Consider the following 17,552-nt stretch of genomic DNA (forward strand, 5'->3'; position numbering starts at 1 on the left):
CCTAAGGTTCTTATTGGTCGTTTCTTTCCTCGCTTCGATTTAAAGGAGCCTCCACACAAAAATTTCTGTCTGCATGCTCAGTGCATGAGAGTCTTTTTGAGGAGGCAGGTAATTTTTCCCAGGGAGGTGTTTTCTTCTATTTTAATTACATGTTAATGAGGATAATTCACCAAAATTTCTAGCTTCATTAGTCATTTTATTTGATCCCTTGTGCTTATATTGTTTATGTCCTTGCTTGGTGGCTTCACGGTGCCGCCCTGTTTCTTTTTTTTCAGTGTTATCTCACAAAGTCTGAGTAATCCCTTAGGTCTTATCTTTCTTATTTCTAAAGTAAATATCATACTCATTCCAGAAGTGTTTCTGGTGCTCGTTTTCTTCTAGTATTTCATTAGTCTACACTAGGAAGTAAGGCACCAGCCCCCAGAGTGTAGTGGGGCTCACCACCGAGCAGAGGCACCCGTAGGGTGGCGGGAGCCAGCTCTGAGCTGCCCAAGGCGGTGGAAACACGGCTTATCCCACCACAGGAGGCCCAAAGGCTTGGGGAGGCCATTGGCTGCGAGCGGAAGGAGCGAGCTTTTCATCACGCGAGAGCAGAGCCACGCTACGAAAGCAGCGGCAGAGCCCAGGGCATGCTGGGCTGGCAGCGGGCTCTGCAGAGCGAGTCCCAGCGTGCTGGCTGCTGGCAGCCCGCCGGCCACGGCCAAGGAAGGACGCTCCACTGTTTGCTCCACGGCCAAGGAAGGACGCTCCGCTGTTTGCTGTCACTTCCGCCGCGCTCCTCTCCCAGCCCTGGGCAGGGGCACTCACAGCTCTGCAGGCACCAGCCGGGGTCTCCAAGCAAAGTCCAACGGCATCCACTGTGCCAGGCGGCTGTAGGCATTTTCAAATACAGTGGTTTACCTCCTGGAGCAGAGCTGGCTACCAGCGTGCTGTTCTTCTCAAGGTGCACAGGTGATGTGCTGCTCTCTGGGAGGCCGGCAGTGGACTCGCTGTGCTGCTCACAGGGGTGCAGCCCCTTTTCTTCCCACCATGGCTCTCTCCTGTGCATTGAGGCTACTGCACTGGCACCTTCGCCCATCGAATGCTCCCCTGAGCAGCCTGCCTGGTCAGGACCGTGGTGTGCTGAACAATAAGAAGATAGCAGCAAAGTGGAAGGAGAAGAAAAAGGTCAGGGAGGGCTGCAGCCTACCAGGTTCCTCCTGGGAGGAGAGGTACGGATCTTCCAAAATGACCAAACACTCTAGCAAAGCACAGTGTGTGTGTGAGGTGGTTAAAGCAGTGGCTTTGGCATTTTGCTTCTACCCAGCTCTCTTTCCCCGGATGGAAGAGAAGAGCCAGGGCTCAGCTGGCTTCTCTGGAGCTTGGCCTGTGGGCAGGAATAATGGAAAAGACAAATGTAAAGGTTGAAGAGGAAAGGATCAGAAACAGCAGCTGACGTGCTGGCAAGCAAAAAGGAATAGTCCATTTGAGTTTCAGTTCTGTGCTTGAAAGTAGTTGGCAGCAGGTGCTTTGGAGGCAGCTCCAAGAAACGCAGTAAGCAATAACAGCAGCTTATTCCTCTGTGGGGTGGGGTTCTCCATGGGCTCAGTGAGTCAGTAGCTGATGGATGGTTATGACGATTTGGATCAGATCCACCTCTCCCCTTATTCTGTCTTTTCTGTGCTTTTGTTTTTTGTGGGTTTGTTGTTTTTGTTTTTTTTTTAAATGAGATTTCATGTGTTTTGTTCTTGCTTGCCTGGCCTCAGGTCAGAGTAGCAGCAACTGCTGAGGTTTATCTAAATTGCTGCTGCTGGGTGGCTGGGTCAGGGAGAGGGGACAGCCTGTAATTCCTGGCCATCGACACACAAACTGTGCATTTCACCATGGTGGATTTAATCTAGCACAGCAAGAAAGCATTAACAAGAAAGATGTAGTAATGTGTGGAGATGTGAGCAGGGAGATAGTGTGGGATGGATGCATTGAGTGATGAGAGAAGCACCTTACTTTTTTAGGGGAAAACTCCCAGGAGGCAGGACTTGGTGTGTCCCAGAGCAGCAACAAATGGCCAAAGCCTCTGATTCAGTGGGAGAAAACAACAAACCCCATATGAAGCTACAACGTGATCTCTTTTTTTTCCCCCTTCTCTTCTCACACTTTGGGTTTTTTATTTCCCTCTGACCCGAGTAACGTTCAAATATTCATCCCCCTGGCATTACCAGATGGAGTCTGGTAATCTTGCTCAGGGCTCAGCGGGGCCTCTTTGGATCTGTGTGGAGAAAACACTGTTCCTGGCCCTGTCCTCTAAAGGGAGGGATCAGAAAGATATATGGATTACCCAGGATGTGCAGGTGTCACTGGTCAATCTGCCAAAGGCTGAGCCCGTCCTCTGAAGAGCTGGTTGCTGTGGTTTCTGGGTCCTCCTTTCAGCCACAAACATTAAGCGCTAGGAAAGTACATGAAAAAGGAGTTTAGATGTTCATAGCCATCTCTGGTGCAGAGCCTGTACTAGAATGGTCCTGGCCATGAAGCAGCTGGCAGGATTCTTATGCTGTAAGTACCATGAGGTGAGGAGCCTCTGGGCGCTAACAAATACAACGTTGTGCTTTCCAGGCTAGCAAATGCGGTGACTCCACTGTGGAGACTTCCTTATCAAGAGCAGCTGCAGGTAAGATGTACTTACTTAGACTTTTCTCTGCTGTGTTGCCCCAACTCTACCTCCTACTGCCCTTTAGCAACAGCCTCTAGCATCTCAGTTGCTTAACGCTGTAAAGTCTTCAGATGCCATTTACTGCTGCTTTAATTCTTCAGCAACAGTGAAGGATAGAACTGGGAGGGTCCCTGTGGGTAGTGTGTGTGATCACCAACAGCGCAGAGGATGGGCAGTGATCCCATCCAGCGTGGGACAGCTGGCTTACTGGGGCTTCAGGTTGGACCAAGTGCTCCAAGCCAGCACTTGGGGACCATGGACACAAGATTTCTCTCTCTCCTTGTTGCTCCAAGCAGCTGCAGAGAAAGGCAGAGTTCCTCTGGGGCTATATTTCCCCTTGCAGTATTCCCTCCTGTTGGCTTTCCCAGAGGTGGGGGGTGAAGAGCTGCCCACCATCATGTGGTCATCTGGTTTGGGACGCCTCTGCAGGTGAAATATGAAAGCCAGAGGAAGATTTTGCAGACACTGACATCTCGTCTTGAGGAGCTGGGAATAGATGCGCAGAAACCTGATGGACTCTGCTGTCCTCTCCGGCCTGTAGTCCCTTCGGTAAGAATCCTGTGGGAATGCTGTCCCCTCTGAGCCACTCACAGCCCCTCTCTTGACTTCCAAAGTGTGGGATTACCTGGTTGCAGAGAACGTGTCTGTGGCAGCCCCTGCTGGCTTCTGCTTTGCAGCCTGTGACTGCTGCAGAGTGAAATATGCCCAGAGATTGTGAAACTTTTGTGCCCAAGCTTTCCCTGATAAACCTGCCACCATTCTGTCACAGCCATTTCTTCTTCCCGTAGAGAAGAACCGCGGGTTTCATGCAAAAGCTTCATTTCCACACTTTGCACATTCACGTGTATCTTCCCATGCCACAAACAGAGCAACCAGATGGGGACTTGGCTTTCCTCCATTAGTTTTTCTTTTGATCCAAGGCTTCACTTTTCCTTCTTTTCTGCCTCAGCCCGTCATTAATGGCTACCGAAACAAATCTACTTTCTCCGTGAACCAAGGACCGGACGGGAACCCCAAAACTGTGGGGTTGTACGTGGGAACTGGCAGAGGTCAGCACACGACAAGGAGCTGGGTAGAAAACTGCTGGCATGGGCTGGGTTGTGATGCGGCTCTGAGAAACCTGAACGCTGGGGGATGCCAACAGAAACACTGCCACATCCAGGGCAACAATTTGAGAACTTCAGCTCATTACCTTTTTAAGAAACACCAGCTTCTAATTTGCCAAATACAGCAGTAAGGACAACAGCTGTAGCAGCACCTCCTCCAGGATTTAGCTTTGTTATCCTTAATTCCGCTGTTCCTGTGGTTTTGGTGTGTTCCGGGAGCCTGTACTGAGCAGGGAGGGCACAAGGGGTGGTGGTGGTGGTGGTGGACGTTCCTAGGTAGCAGAGCAATGTTGGAGCATTTGGGATGTGAGGCAGTTTGTGTTGGTGCAATGAAGATGTGAGCTGTGTGCTCCTGGCAGGCTGCTCAGCGGTGAACTGGCTCACACCATTGATACTAGGTTCTGCTACTCAGCACCCAGAGCAAGAGCCGCTGGGGTGGTTGCTGTGTATTTTTCTCATTGGAAAATAATCCCATAGATTCATTTCAAAAAGCTCCTGGAGCTCCAACTTCTTCATGGAAGTTAGTGACAGTAATCACTGGCAAAGGGAATTCCGGCAGGTCCTGCAGACTGCACGTACCCCGAATGTTACAGGATTTACTGGGGCACTTAGACACCAGGTTTTTATTTTTTCTTCTTTTTTTTTAAAAAATACCCAAACAAACTATGGGAGAATTCAGGGGAAAGGCCTTTCCACAGTTTATCCTGTCAGATACTACAGTGGTTTACGTGCCCTGAACAAAACAATTAAATACCTGTCTGTCCCTCTCCAGCAAGAAATATTGTCTGCGTGAAAGCCAACCACGTGGAGAACATACCCCCAAAACACAAAGAAGTAGCCCAGGTAAATAAGTCATGTCTGTTCCTGTACTGGAATAGGGGGACTGCCATAGCTGTTATTTGGGAGAACATTGTAATTTTATTCACACTGAGTTTTCATGTCCATTTTCATCTTCTGAAAAGTTTCAGGCTTGATGCTGGTTGATGAATATATATTGTTTTAAAACTTCCATGTTAATGTTGCAGCCTCTAAGCTGTCCCAAAGAACAAAATTAATCAAGTGGCAATGAATTCCTGCCAATCTATTAAAATACGTCAGAATCACAAATGGAAATTATTAAAATGCCTTGTCTTCCAAGAACTTGGAAAGAGCTTTCACTCTGTGTATTGAAATCAAACAGAAAAAAACAGATGATACTGGTGGAAGGGCCACCCGCTTGGGGAGCACAGAGTTATGCACAGACCAGGTTCTCCACTGCCCTACAAGTGCTGTTTCCCCTCTGCTCAGTGGTACGAGGAGTTCATCCGTTGCTCACCCCTGGATCCCTGCCTCCTGTTCCATGAAGGTGGACACTGGCGGGAGCTCGTGGTACGCACCACCAGCCGTGGCCACACCATGGCTATCATCACCTTCCACCCCCAGGAGCTGGGCCAGGTGAGAATGTGCAGCACAAGGCTCCGGGCAAGAGGCAAATAAGGTGTCTGGCTGACCTGAGCTTGCTGGCTGTGTCACTGGGGAGGTGTCTAATCAGAATATCCAAACAGCCAGGTCTTCCTTTCTTCCTCTTGACAGGAGGCACTGGCTACTCAGAAAGCATTGCTGAAGGAGTTCTTCACGTGTGGACCTGGAGCAGTCTGTGCCTTGACTTCACTTTATTTCCAAGAGAGGTATATGTCTTGACATAGAGAAAGAGTGGCAATAAAGCCATCTCCTTTTTCTTCTCCCGCTCTGATTAAATTCAAATTCTACCAGTCCAGAGAGTGCTTGGAGAGGATGACAGATGTTTGGATGCCTCTCGCAGAAGTGGTTTTAAGATGGCCACAGCTTTTGTTTTTCCAGACTTGCAATACTTGCTCTATGGCTCTACCTCATGGGAGTTCTGAGCCTGGGAAACTAAAGGAAAAAACCTGCAATGATTTTCCCACAACAGTAAATTGCATTAGCAGCAAAACTGGGGAATACAGCCTAGACCCGCAGCCTTCTGCAAAGTCCTTCTCATCCTTTTAAAGAATTCTAGGCTGTGCTTCTAGACAGTACTCTCACAAAAAATCAAAATTCCTTGATCCTGTTGAAAGGCTCACATGAAATAAAAGTTGGTAGGGGGAAAACCATCCTCCCTTGCATCCCGGGAGTGGAAATGGAAATCGGCTGTCTTTCTGCTGCCTTCTAACAGCTGGTTTTTGTGTGCTCTGCTAGCACCATGACACGCTGCTCTCACGAGCAGTCCCCCTTCCAGCTCCTTCATGGAGAACCGCACATCTTTGAAGAAGTGCTCGGCCTGAAGTTTCGCATCTCTCCAGATGCCTTTTTCCAAGTAAACACAGGTGGAGCAGAAGTTCTGTACCAGGCGGTCAGGGAGCTGAGTCAGGCTGGCGGGGACACTGTCCTCCTCGACATTTGCTGCGGAACAGGTGAGCAGGGGCACCACTTTCTCTAGGCTTGTTTCTTCAGCAGGGCTGTATGGAATATTTTTGTATTCCTTGTTTCCAGGCACAATTGGTCTCTCTCTGGCTCACCAAGTGTCCAAGATTATTGGTATTGAGGTGGTGGAGAAAGCAGTAGAGGATGCCAGGTGGAACGCAGCATTCAATGGTGAGTTCAAGTTTGCTGTGGCAGAAAGTTTCAAACTAACTGATGAAAAATCAGAGGCAGAAGTGAGCAGAGTGATCCTAACGAGTTACCTCCGCATAGCAAAGGGTGGTGCTTTGCGTTATGCCTTAGGTCTGGTAAGACTGACTCCACTCGGTTCATCTGGTTGCTTTTTGTTTCACAGGAATTTCAAACTGTGAGTTTCACAGTGGAAAGGCAGAGGCCGTGTTACCACAACTCCTGTCATCGTGGGAGGATTCTCAAGCCCTTGTTGCTGTGGTGAACCCATCCCGAGCCGGGCTCCGTAAGAGAATGTGTTATTTATTTTCATCTTGAAAACAGAGAATTTTGAACAAGAAAGAGACCTTTTCTGTGACACCTGTTACGCTGGCTCCAGACCCTCTGCTCACTCTGTATTTAGTTTCTCACCTTTTTCTAACAGCAGCTACATTCCCAGAGTCTGTGTTTTCAGTATCTTTATCATGCTTTCTCTTTAAAACAGACAGCTTTAATCTTTTCTGTTATCTTTCATAGGCGCACAGAATTATTTAGGAGAGAAGGAGCCTCTGAGGGTCTATGATGCAACCTTCCAACTAAAGCAAGGCCAACTTCAGAGCTGCATAAGGTTGCACAGGGCTATAAAGTCCAGTTGAGAATGTGTCCAGGGGTGGATACCTCTCCTGAAAATGATTACCCTAATATATTCAATCAAAATTTCCCCTTGCTGCAGTGCATCTATTGACTCTCATTTTCTTCTCATGCTTCTCTCAGAAGATTCTAACTCCATCTTTGTAATCCCCTCTGAAGCCCCTGAGGATATCAAACAGATCCCTGCCTACCTTCTCTTCCCAAGGGTGAACAATCCCAACCCTCACACTCTCCTTGAGCATGCCATGTGCCTGCCCTCTAACTGTCTTAGCGGACTCTGATGGACTTGCTCCAGTGTGTACTGGGAAGTCCCAAACTGGTGCTGGTGCTCGGATGCAGTTTCACAACTGTGTAGAAGGTTTTATGTGCCTCTGCTTAATTAAGTAACACTTTTTCTCTGATGCTTCATCCCCCTGGGAAGCAGAGTGATTCTCCTGCTGCTCTTCTCTGCCAAATCCCCTGAGCTGTTAGCAACGTGAGTTGCATCCCTGGCCTCCTAAGAGCCTGCATCTGAGACAGGACATGGAAAAAAAGTGTATATGATTTTTTTCCCTGTGTTTTCAACAGTTCAATGCAGTTCTGTGGTCCTTGCTGTGCAATCACTCATTCTGGAGAGCTCATGGTGGTGGTGCATCACTGGAAAAGCACAGTATCTTTTATTTTTTTTGCAGATTACAGGGTTGTGCGAGCTATCCGAAACTGCAAGTCCATCCGAAGGCTGCTCTACATCTCCTGCAAGCCAGAGGGTGAAGCTATGAGGAACTTTCTTGAGTGAGCAGCCTCCTCTCTTCCTTACCACTGCCCTGAGTGATAGACCCTATTCTGTCCAGACAATCTGACCTTGGTTTAGGAAGGTTTTTGTTGCAACTGAATTTCACCGAGTGAGTTCTACAGAGGTGATCCAGGACTGGGCAGTGCACGGTCAGATGCAGTTTATGTTTCTGCGTTACTTTGGGTTTACCGGCAAGCTGCACTCACTGGTTTTTTAAGGTAGCAGGTATTCTTCGGGGCTTACGTTCCAGCAGGATGCTTTAATGCATCAGTAAGAAATAGAAAACAATGCAAATATACTATAATGGCATTACACATCCTTCTCCAGCAAAACAGCACATCTGGATGTGGGATACAGAGTCCAGTGGGTTCACTGGAGAAAGGCTGGCCCCCAGCCAGTGAAGTGAAGCCAAGGAGATTAGTCACCTGCCCAGGGTTAAGCACAGAGTGAAGTCTATTTGGGGCAGGCCTGCGTGTGGGTGGCAAATCTGCCTACAGGTCACCAACAGAGGTAGTGTGAAACTGAGGATTATTTCCTAAAGGTATTAAGTATCTTTCAGCTGGGATGGCTTGTGAGAAAGGGAGCTTTAAACCTGCCACTGGCTCTTCAGCTTGTCTGTGAGGTTCAGAGCTGGTTTGGGATTCGGTGTTGATGGTTCCAGCCCTCAGCCAGTGACCGCTGCAGACTCTGAGGGGTGTTAGCCAAACACACAAGACCTCCTTAGCGCATTGTCTGTGCTACAGTGCTACTGATACTGGTGGGAAGGCTCCTGCTGCTGGTCTAAAGGATGCTTTCTTTGCTTTCCACAGGCTGTGCTGCCCACCCAACCCAGGGAAGAAGCTGGCAGGAGAGCCATTTGCCCCCACGTTGGCTATACCCTTTGACATGTTTCCCCATACACTTCACTGTGAGATGGTGCTGCTGTTCACCCGCTGACAAGGAGACAGCTCTGAGAGCCCGGGAAGCAAACGCCTACTGTCCTGAAGACTGGAGCCAGTGTAGCTACGATTTTAACTTATTTTCTTGAAAGTTGTATAAAAATAAATAATTTTGCTTTCGCTCTTACTTTGGGTTGCCCAACTACACTGCTCTGCAAGAAAACACTTGGATTTCTTGGGTGAAAAGGCTCTCTGTAGCATCTCATTACCCTTCCCTCCCCTGCAAACCTATTCTTGGGCTGCTGGTTAAAGCAGCCTGGAAAATACTGTCTCCCTGGTATTGTGGGGTTTTACCATCAACTGCAAATACAAAGCACTAAAATCCGCTGTATTTTCTAATACTGCCATGCCATTAGTTCTCTGCTTGTTTCAATGATATTTCAGGTGGTTTTCAAGTTGACAGTAAACTCACTACAAAGAAACCCCAGGAACTAGAAATACTTATGCTGCACTAGGAAAATGTGACTTTTGAGGTCAGGGAAATATTTCACGTATAAACTTCCAAACCCAATATTCGGTTGCAATGAGTCATGTGGATAAGTTGGGGGCAACAAGAAAAATTCTTCTATAAAACAAAACAAAGACCCGATTTCAGTGTCTCTCCTTCCACACCTGCCTCCTCTTTCTTTGCTAATGGTTGCTGATATATAAATCTGAAGTGCCCTGAGAAAATGCCAGCAGTAACAAGTTATTTCCTCATAAGGCTGCTCTGCAACAACTAATTAAAGAATTTGGTGTGTTTTGTATCTGTCCTGCCATACTCTCTGACTGGCAAGTTTAAATATTGATGCTATGTGAAGTTTCCTCCAGCAATTCCAAAGGTGGAGCTGCTACAACCTGGAGGAGGGTCTGAATGAGCGGAGTTCCCTCGTGTTTTGTCAACTTGTTTCGAGGGTTTGTCTTATTTTTGAATTTTAACTTTTATGTTGTATTGAAGTTACCTTTTGGTTTATCCTCATCGCATAGGCCAGACCGGTATCAGGACACATTTCTACACCCAGAGTATTAAAACTGACTCTTTCTTGTGACAGAGTAGTTCCTTATCTGATTTGGGTGAATCAAGGCTGATAAACTCCCAAGGAAACAGACAGCGCTGTCTGTGTTTTTCAGACTTTTATTTCCAGTCCTAAGGAACCCTGAGCTTGGAATAATAACAACAACCACCAGTTCTCAAGCCATAGTGGCTTAAAATACATTGGGACTTGAGACTTACTACACCACCAGAAAGGGAAGTGATGGGGAGATTCTGATGGGCATAGGATGTATCACTCTTAAGACTATGCCAGGAGTGTAAGATTTTTGCACAGTTAAAGCCTCTTGTTTTCTGTTTATAGTGAGGGATGTGTTTTTTTAGCATTTCTGTTTTGTGTAATTATACCTTGGCTTCTTGCTGCGAGATCTGAATGGATTTTTGCTTGGCCGGGCTATGCTTTTCTCAAAAGGAAATTTCTTGCAATTAGAGGGGGACAGATAATGACTTTAAATCAGGAAGGAACTGAGGATCAGAAAACCTTTCCACTAGCCTTTGGAGAGCTGAGCATACAGGACAGGTTTTTCCTGCAAAGGGGAAGGGTGGCACAAATGGCCTCACTGTCCCTTTTTGGCATCAGGTTCCAGGAGAGCCACAGCAACAAGACATCTTTGTTTTTGCTTTTCTGGGGTAAATATATTAAGCACTATGTTGTTTGCTGTGTATCAGCTTCTAGCATCTGTAACTGAAAGCTGCCTACTGAAGGAAGGACTAAATCATTATGTTAAGAGAATGAATTAGCTTAAGCAATAATAAGAATAATAAGAATCAAGTCTTGACCAGCTTGCAGTAAGAAAGAATATAATTGTAATAGGAGTTTAACTTGTTTACGAGTTGAAACAAGCAACAAATCAAGTATTGTGTATCTTAAAGAAACTTATCTCTGACTGATGCTCCAAGCCGAGGAAAATGCAGAAGCAAAGAACAAGCTCACCAAGAGGACACAATGAGGAAGGAGATAAGATAAAGAGCATAAGAGGATTCTGAAAACACAAAGGAACTGTGATGCACATACAGAGGGGGTGATAAGATGTGATAATGAGTTTTATGTATGTTTAACCAATGTGATCATGAGTTTTATGTATGTTTTAACCAATGCAATGGTAAGTTCTATGTATGTTTAACCAATGTTTCTTGCAATCTATATGGATGTGTATGTTTAACCGGTATAAAAGTCCTGCCTCAATGGACACACAAATAAGGTGAAATAACTCCCCGTGTTTCCGGTGTCATTATGTATTTTTAAAGCCATACCTGCTTAATAATTAAACTGGCGTTGATTATTGAGTTTGGCCCGTTTCAGGGGCCACCAACAAGAGACCACCAACCGCTTTTCCTCCGCAGCAGGAGACTCTGTTAGCCCTCTGCTAACATGTCTTTGTTTTCCCACTAATGAACACCTGTGCAAGGGGCCTGGCTGCGACCCTGCCTCCCTCCAGCCAGCTCGGTTCCAGCTTTGCGTGTGTCCTTTAGGAGCTGTGCAAGGAAAGAGAGGGCGACTCCCCGGCGAGGATGCTCCTGGCTCGGCGGGGGCTGGAGCTGCCGCGGGGCATTAGGACCCGGCGGGCGCCGCGTGGAGGAGTCTGAATCCCCTCCCGCTCCATCCTCTGCAGCTTTATTCCTCATCTCCTTCAATGGTGACTGACTACCTCCCAGCCGGAGCGCGGAGGCCTCGTTAGGCCGGTTCCCGGGATGGCATCTCCCAGGACCATCACCATCATCGCCCTCTCGGTGGCCCTGGGGCTCTTCTTCGTCTTTATGGGGACCATCAAACTGACCCCTCGGCTCAGCAGAGATGCCTACAACGAGATGGTGAGTACAGCCAAGACGCATTAGGGCTCTCTCCCCACAACCTTTGCAACAGGAGCGTTGTTTGCAGCGGGATCCGCAGAAGGGAACGGCTCCGGAGCCCTGAGCGATGGGAGGGAGAGGGAAGACGCTTATCTGTCTCCTTCTGTGATGGGCACGGAGGGAAGCAAATAATACACAGTGTTAAGGACATCCTGGAAGCCCTATCCTGAGCCTATCCATGGAGAAATCCCATGTGGATAGGGATGGGAAGGCAGCGCAGCACACCAATGCCCGCAAAAAGATGGGGATGCAAAGATTTCTGAAAAGCAAGGACTGAAGAAGAGCCAGGAAGGTACAGCTGATTCCTGGGTGAATACCTGCCCCTGGACCAGGGGAAGGAAAAGCAAATGCCTGCTTTGGCAGCCAGACCATCATCCTCAAAATTCTGTGCTTTAAAGCAAGGATAAAGCCTGTCCCGACCTCACCAGACTTGTGCAGGGATTAATTCATGACCGTGAAACGCTTTGAGATTCTTAGCTGGCAGAAGCAGGTATTGTTAATAGTCCCTTTATTATTATTTTCATTGTGGGAAACGAGCCTTTCCTCCTCCTGCCTAACGGGAACGGGGTGAGGAAAGGAAGGAGAAGTCACTGTGTGGATTTCTCAGCTGTTTGTGCTCCTCTGTGCCCAGGAGCAGCCCTGCTGCAGAGCTCTGCCGGCTGACCGCCTGCCACCTTTGGCTTCCTTGGCTATGTTTGTTTATTCTCTTGCCGTCATTCTGTCCCCGCCCTCCGTTATATTTATTGCAGTGGCTGAAAAGTGTTGGTATAATTTTTGTGCACTGAAAAAAAATACTGCTGGAAGTTTCCAGCACATTCTGTTCTCTCCCTTTGCTCCACCTGCCCAGCTGCTTTTCCTTAGCTCTCAAATAACATCTGAATCGCAGTGTGTCTGCAGCACAGGGACCTCACAGGGATGAATCGCCAAGAAGTAGCTCAGGAGCAAGAGACCGAGGTAAAATGCCTGTGAAACAAAGCTCTTTAGTTTCTGCTATGTAAGGGACAGAAAAAAGCACTGAGACATTAGAAGCACTACAAAATCCCTCCTCTGTAAAGTATTTCGCCTCTCTGTCCCTCTCTGATTTACTAAGAGTCAGGCCTACAGGTAGGAATAATCTCCGTTTTTCCGAAGAGAAAGTAGAGGCACTCGGATATTACAGAGCACCGTCATTCCTAATAGCCCATATTGTAACACGGTCATGGCTCATTAGGCTTTCCTGCGTGTGCTGTGCTGCGTACCCGGGTGGTCTGTCATGTAATGGAGACGGGTTAGTGAAAACCTGATCTTGCCAATCAATACGCATGACTTCTTGCCCCAAGCAAATCGAGAACCTCCCTTTATCTACCAAACACCAAACTTGCAGGTTTTCATTCATCAAAACCCAGGCACACTAGTTTGTCTATTAAAATACCGGAGTACTCTGGGACACGCTGATAGGACGTTCCTTTATAAAGCTGTATTTCTCACAAGTATTTAAAAACACTCTGCACCGAGGAGAGATTTTATTCACAGGTTTAAAATGCATCCTTACAATGCATACACTTAAGAGTAAATGCGCCATAAGATCTTCAGTTATTTAGTAGTAAAAATGACAATGCTGCGTGTTTTTTAATCACATGCGAAGTGTCACCTCCTCCTAGAAAGAAGCAGCAAAATTTACAGAGAAGTGGGGAATTTTTATGTGCCTGTGGTGCCAGTTTCCAAAATCACATGGAAGAAAATCTACAATCTGATTAGTGCCTGTGAGAGCTGAAGAACTCTGTACCTGAGATTTGGCTTCCATTTCCCTCTCCCGGATCAGAAAGCAGAGAACACAATGGCAAAAATAGCTGCAGGGGTAGAACATTCAAGTGTGAGTGGAAATAATTTCAGTGTCTCCAGTAACTAGGAGGTTTATTAAAATATATAAAGGAAGGAAATAGTTGACTGGAAAAAAAAAACCCTAACAGACAATAAGCCCATGAGCACCTAATGCTCAAACGCAAGAACTGGAGCGAGTATAAGGACAGAGGTTGTTTCTTCCCTGAAACAATGAGGCAGCCATGTAAGGAGGCTGAGTCTTGCAACTTAAACTGCTTGTAAATCGAGCATAAATCAGGGAGCAAAGGATGTGAAATGTCAGTTTGCTTTCATCTGAGGAAAGAAAGGATCATAAAGGTATGTAAGCATAGGATAGGGTCGGTGAATCTCAGCTCTGATGTACAGTCCCATGCTACGATTGTACTGCCCATAAACATAGGGATATTCTAAGTTGCTTTGAGGCAAAAAGAGACTTGTGTTTTTACTTGCTGTGCCTTGGCTTTGCAGGGACTAGCTGTTTCGATTATAAAGGACAAGCTGTCCTTAGAGAGGGGTACTGCTTTTTAACAACATTGTTCTGCATTGCTAATTCTAGCAGTCATAATTTTGGATGTCAGGAGAAGGTGCACTGGGCCAGGTCTTACCTCCAAAGATGGGTGCTAGGTTGCAGAACTGTTTTCGAGTGGGGAGACAACACCTTATAAAGGGTGAATTGCAGGTTGCTGGTGTTAATATTCCTCCAACAGAAGCTTTAGGGGTATAGATTGGATATTGTGCCAGAAGGGTGCCTGAAGTGATCTTTAGGTCATACTGGGCATCAGTCTGTTCCAGTGGAAGTCAGCTTTGCTTTTACATTCTCTCATTATGTTGTTCTTCACTATTACTGTTTGATTTCAGAAACGAGCATACAAAAGCTATGTGCGGGCCCTCCCCATGCTAAAGAAGATGGGAGTCAGCTCCATCCTTCTCCGCAAGAGCATTGGTGCCCTAGAAGTGGCATGTGGCATTGTCATGACACTGGTGCCTGGTCGCCCCAAAGACGTGGCCAACTTCCTTCTGCTTCTCCTCGTGCTGGCTGTGCTCTTTTTCCACCAGCTAGTAGGGGATCCACTCAAGCGTTATGCCCATGCTCTAGTCTTTGGGATCCTGCTTACCTGTCGTCTGCTGATTGCCCGCCAGCCTGAGGAGCAGCCCCCCGAAAAGAGGATCCTGTCAGTGAACGGGGATGAGCAGCCACTCATCCACGAAGCAGCTCCTGAGAAAGGCAAAATGAAGGTATCCTAGTTGAGTGCATATGAGAAATACGGACCCTCGAGGCATCTCTCTCCAAAATCACCTGCAAAATTTGTTGTTTGTTTTTTTTTTTTAATTTACCTATTTATATTTTTTGTCTGTCTAAATAAAGTTGCACTTGGGGTCTGAGAGACACATGGTATGTCTACACTGTAGTCTTGCTTTTGCTGGTGCCCTGACATGTAGATAAATACAAGCTAGCTTTCAGCAGGACAGCTTGGAGGCAATTAGCAGCCTGGCTGGAGTAGCGCTGGCCTCAGCGAGAGCTGCAAAACCAACCTGAGAGGACCGGCAAAGATTTGGGCAGGCAGTCATGCTAATTCAGCACTGTGCAGTGGGGAGATTAGTCCCAGAGTATCAGCCCCAAGCCCTGTGCCAGCTGAAACCCAGCCTGGATGCAATTCTGCTACATGGCAGTCTTGGCAACAGCAGCTGGGCAGAACATAACCAGTGTCCCTGTGCTGGCTTGTGCAGCCTCATCCACGAATATACGTTTCCTTTTCCATAGTTAAGGCGGGAAAGGACCCTACTGAGCATAAAAGTGCGGTTTGTTGTGTTTGAGGGAGGGATCCTTTGTCCTTTGCTGCCTCTGTGTCCAGTCCTTTCTTTGGAGTGGCTATCTAGGGAAAACATGGGATTTAACTATTTACACCTTCCTGGATTTCCACACTTTGCAGAGACTCTAAAACTGCGACAGTGGCCTGCTTCGCAAGAGGCAATAATATCTCCTTACCCCTCTTGGCAGAGAGTAAGGATCCCTGGTGAGGGGATGGAGAGCAGAACTGCCCAAAGAACTCCAAAATACCTGTCTGCTGTTGGCAAATAGCATCATGCTCCCTATTTCCTTGCAAGGAAAAAAAAAATAATCCCTTTTCCCGTATCTACTGAAACTGTATAGAATTGTCAGTTATTGCTGATAGATGAGGGTCCCAACTTGTCCGTGTACCTCACTGTTCATCCTGCATATGGCTTTGGTGAGCTGGGGGAAGTCCTCTCACCAGAGCCTGAATCCCTGTGTGTTGTGTTTGAAATCTTACAGAGCATCAGAAGAAGCACGTGTTACCTCTGAGTTTGTTTTTCTTGATGTTTGTCTGTTTTCACCTTTTCCTTATTTTCTTAATTATTCATGAAAATAAACTTTTTGAAATTTGGAGAAAAATGTCTTGACAGAAACAAATTTCTTTCTTGAGAGAAGGCTCTGAAAATATTTTTCCTGTGCTCAAACACTGCACTTCACATTGGCAGCACGGTGTCAGGGGAATGTCAGAGAAAGACAAGGTGATGCACAATGGAAGCCATCTGAACCCTGCTGGGCCAGATATTAACAACCACAGGCATTTAAAAGAGGTGTTTGAACATTTTTGTGAAACAGTCTCAGATGAATTTCTGCGTCAGTACAACACGACAGTGAAAGAAGATATTAAAACTCCAGTAAAATATCAGTATTTTCTCTCCATAGAATAAAATGATGGGATACTCATGTGCAGTACACCCAGTTTTCTTCTTATGTTAAGTTTGCTGCTGAAACAGGTGCAGTCCCAAGTATATACGTGTATATATATATATGCTGAAAAGTCCTCCTCCCAGAGCCCCAAAGAGTGCCTAATTATCAGATGTGCGCCCTGAACAAAGGAAATTACCAACAGTCCACCTCTGATAGACAATCTCTTGTCTTTACAGACTAACCCAAGGTCATCCTGAATGTATATAGTATTTGCTTTACTCCCCTAAAGATATCTACCATGCCCTGACTGGAGTTATTAATCACTTTTTCATCCAAAACCAAATAAAAGTACCACTGACTCACAACCACACGGTGGTGTGTGTTCCTACACAAAGTACTCACAACTACGTTGCCGCAGACTTTTGCTCAGCAGCCTCTCGCATGTTCATCTAACTCAGTAAACTTTTGGAAACAAGTGTTTGTGTTTGTCTTTTGTAATGGTCTTCACTGACACCTGTATAGATGTCATAATAATAAATGTAAAATATTTGACATAGCAAAGCTTATCCCTGCAAAAACTTCAGAGTGTGTGTGAATTCTGAGAAGTCCCATCTCTGCAAACATTCAAGGTCAGCTTGGACGGGGTTCTGAGCCGCCTGATTGAGTTGAAGATGTCCCTGCTCACTGCAGGGGGGTTGGACTAGATGACTTTCACGGTGTCTTCCAATCCAAACCATTCTATGATCTATTATCTATGATTAGCAGAGGTGGCTACATATTTTTAAATCACAGAGGAAGCCCAGACACTCCTTGGAGCCTAGTAAGAATAATTCTCTGTGTATCTATATTGGGTTGACCTCCATCATTGCCCCCAGCATGAGCAAACTATTTTTGGAGGCCAGCAGTCATCTCTAGAGGTGATAAGGCACCAGGAACAGATTTAGTCCTTTTGTAAGATGACAATGCTAATTTTCCATTCCTATCATTCATAACCCCCACACACTTTTCTTTCTTCTTTTTATCTCTGAGCCCATAATTCAATTCCCATCAGTCTCATAGAATGGTTTGGGTTGGAAAGGACCTTTATAGGTCATCCAGTCCAACTCTTCTGTAGTAAGCAGGGACATCTTCAACTGGATCAGTTTGCTCAAAGCCCCATCCAACCTAACCTTGAATGTTTCCATGGATGGGGCATTTACCACCTCTCTGGGCAATCTGTGCAAGTGTTTTATCACTCTCAACATGAAGAATTTCTTCCTGATAGCTAGTCAAAACTTCTCTTCCAGTCTGGAATTCCCAATGTATGGATGTGGAACTGTTGGAACGTGTCCAGAGGAGGCTACAAATGATGATCCGAGGGCTGGAGCACCTCTGCTATGAGGACAGGCTAAGAGA

General features: G+C 46.5%; 2 protein-coding genes across 3 annotated transcripts; both read left to right on the forward strand.

The window, feature by feature from the left end:
• The first annotated feature begins 339 nt into the window (after nucleotides 1–339).
• On the forward strand, nucleotides 340–8,866 carry TRMT2B (tRNA methyltransferase 2 homolog B). 2 transcript variants are annotated; one of them, XM_054075804.1, is made up of 12 exons: nucleotides 345–1,211; nucleotides 2,590–2,644; nucleotides 3,116–3,235; nucleotides 3,636–3,735; nucleotides 4,565–4,635; nucleotides 5,080–5,226; nucleotides 5,365–5,459; nucleotides 5,989–6,203; nucleotides 6,283–6,384; nucleotides 6,566–6,685; nucleotides 7,701–7,800; nucleotides 8,611–8,866. In XM_054075804.1, the coding sequence occupies exons 1-12, from the start codon at nucleotides 955–957 to the stop codon at nucleotides 8,735–8,737; spliced, it is 1,509 nt and encodes a 502-aa protein (XP_053931779.1). In that variant the 5' UTR covers nucleotides 345–954; the 3' UTR covers nucleotides 8,738–8,866. The 2 variants fall into 2 exon arrangements, with proteins under 2 accessions (XP_053931780.1, XP_053931779.1); XM_054075805.1 differs by lacking the exons at nucleotides 3,636–3,735; nucleotides 4,565–4,635 and having other exon boundaries at nucleotides 340–1,211.
• Nucleotides 8,867–11,248: 2,382 nt separating this feature from the next.
• TMEM35A (transmembrane protein 35A) lies at nucleotides 11,249–16,609 on the forward strand. Its single transcript, XM_009571981.2, has 2 exons — nucleotides 11,249–11,581; nucleotides 14,318–16,609. The coding sequence occupies exons 1-2, from the start codon at nucleotides 11,462–11,464 to the stop codon at nucleotides 14,702–14,704; spliced, it is 507 nt and encodes a 168-aa protein (XP_009570276.1). The 5' UTR covers nucleotides 11,249–11,461; the 3' UTR covers nucleotides 14,705–16,609.
• The last annotated feature ends 943 nt before the right edge of the window (nucleotides 16,610–17,552 follow it).

Source organism: Cuculus canorus, chromosome 10, assembly GCF_017976375.1.
Source record: "Cuculus canorus isolate bCucCan1 chromosome 10, bCucCan1.pri, whole genome shotgun sequence".
Taxonomy (NCBI): Eukaryota; Metazoa; Chordata; class Aves; order Cuculiformes; family Cuculidae; genus Cuculus; species Cuculus canorus.

Bases quoted from the DNA above. Each gene is read 5' to 3' on its own strand.
- TRMT2B (XM_054075804.1), top strand. From the start codon at position 955: ATGTGCTGCTCTCTGGGAGGCCGGCAGTGGACTCGCTGTGCTGCTCAC. The intron at 3,236-3,635 runs GTAAGAATCCTG...TTTCTGCCTCAG, and splicing joins TCCGGCCTGTAGTCCCTTCG to CCCGTCATTAATGGCTACCG. The intron at 7,801-8,610 runs GTGAGCAGCCTC...TGCTTTCCACAG, and splicing joins GCTATGAGGAACTTTCTTGA to GCTGTGCTGCCCACCCAACC.
- TMEM35A (XM_009571981.2), top strand. From the start codon at position 11,462: ATGGCATCTCCCAGGACCATCACCATCATCGCCCTCTCGGTGGCCCTG. The intron at 11,582-14,317 runs GTGAGTACAGCC...GTTTGATTTCAG, and splicing joins GAGATGCCTACAACGAGATG to AAACGAGCATACAAAAGCTA.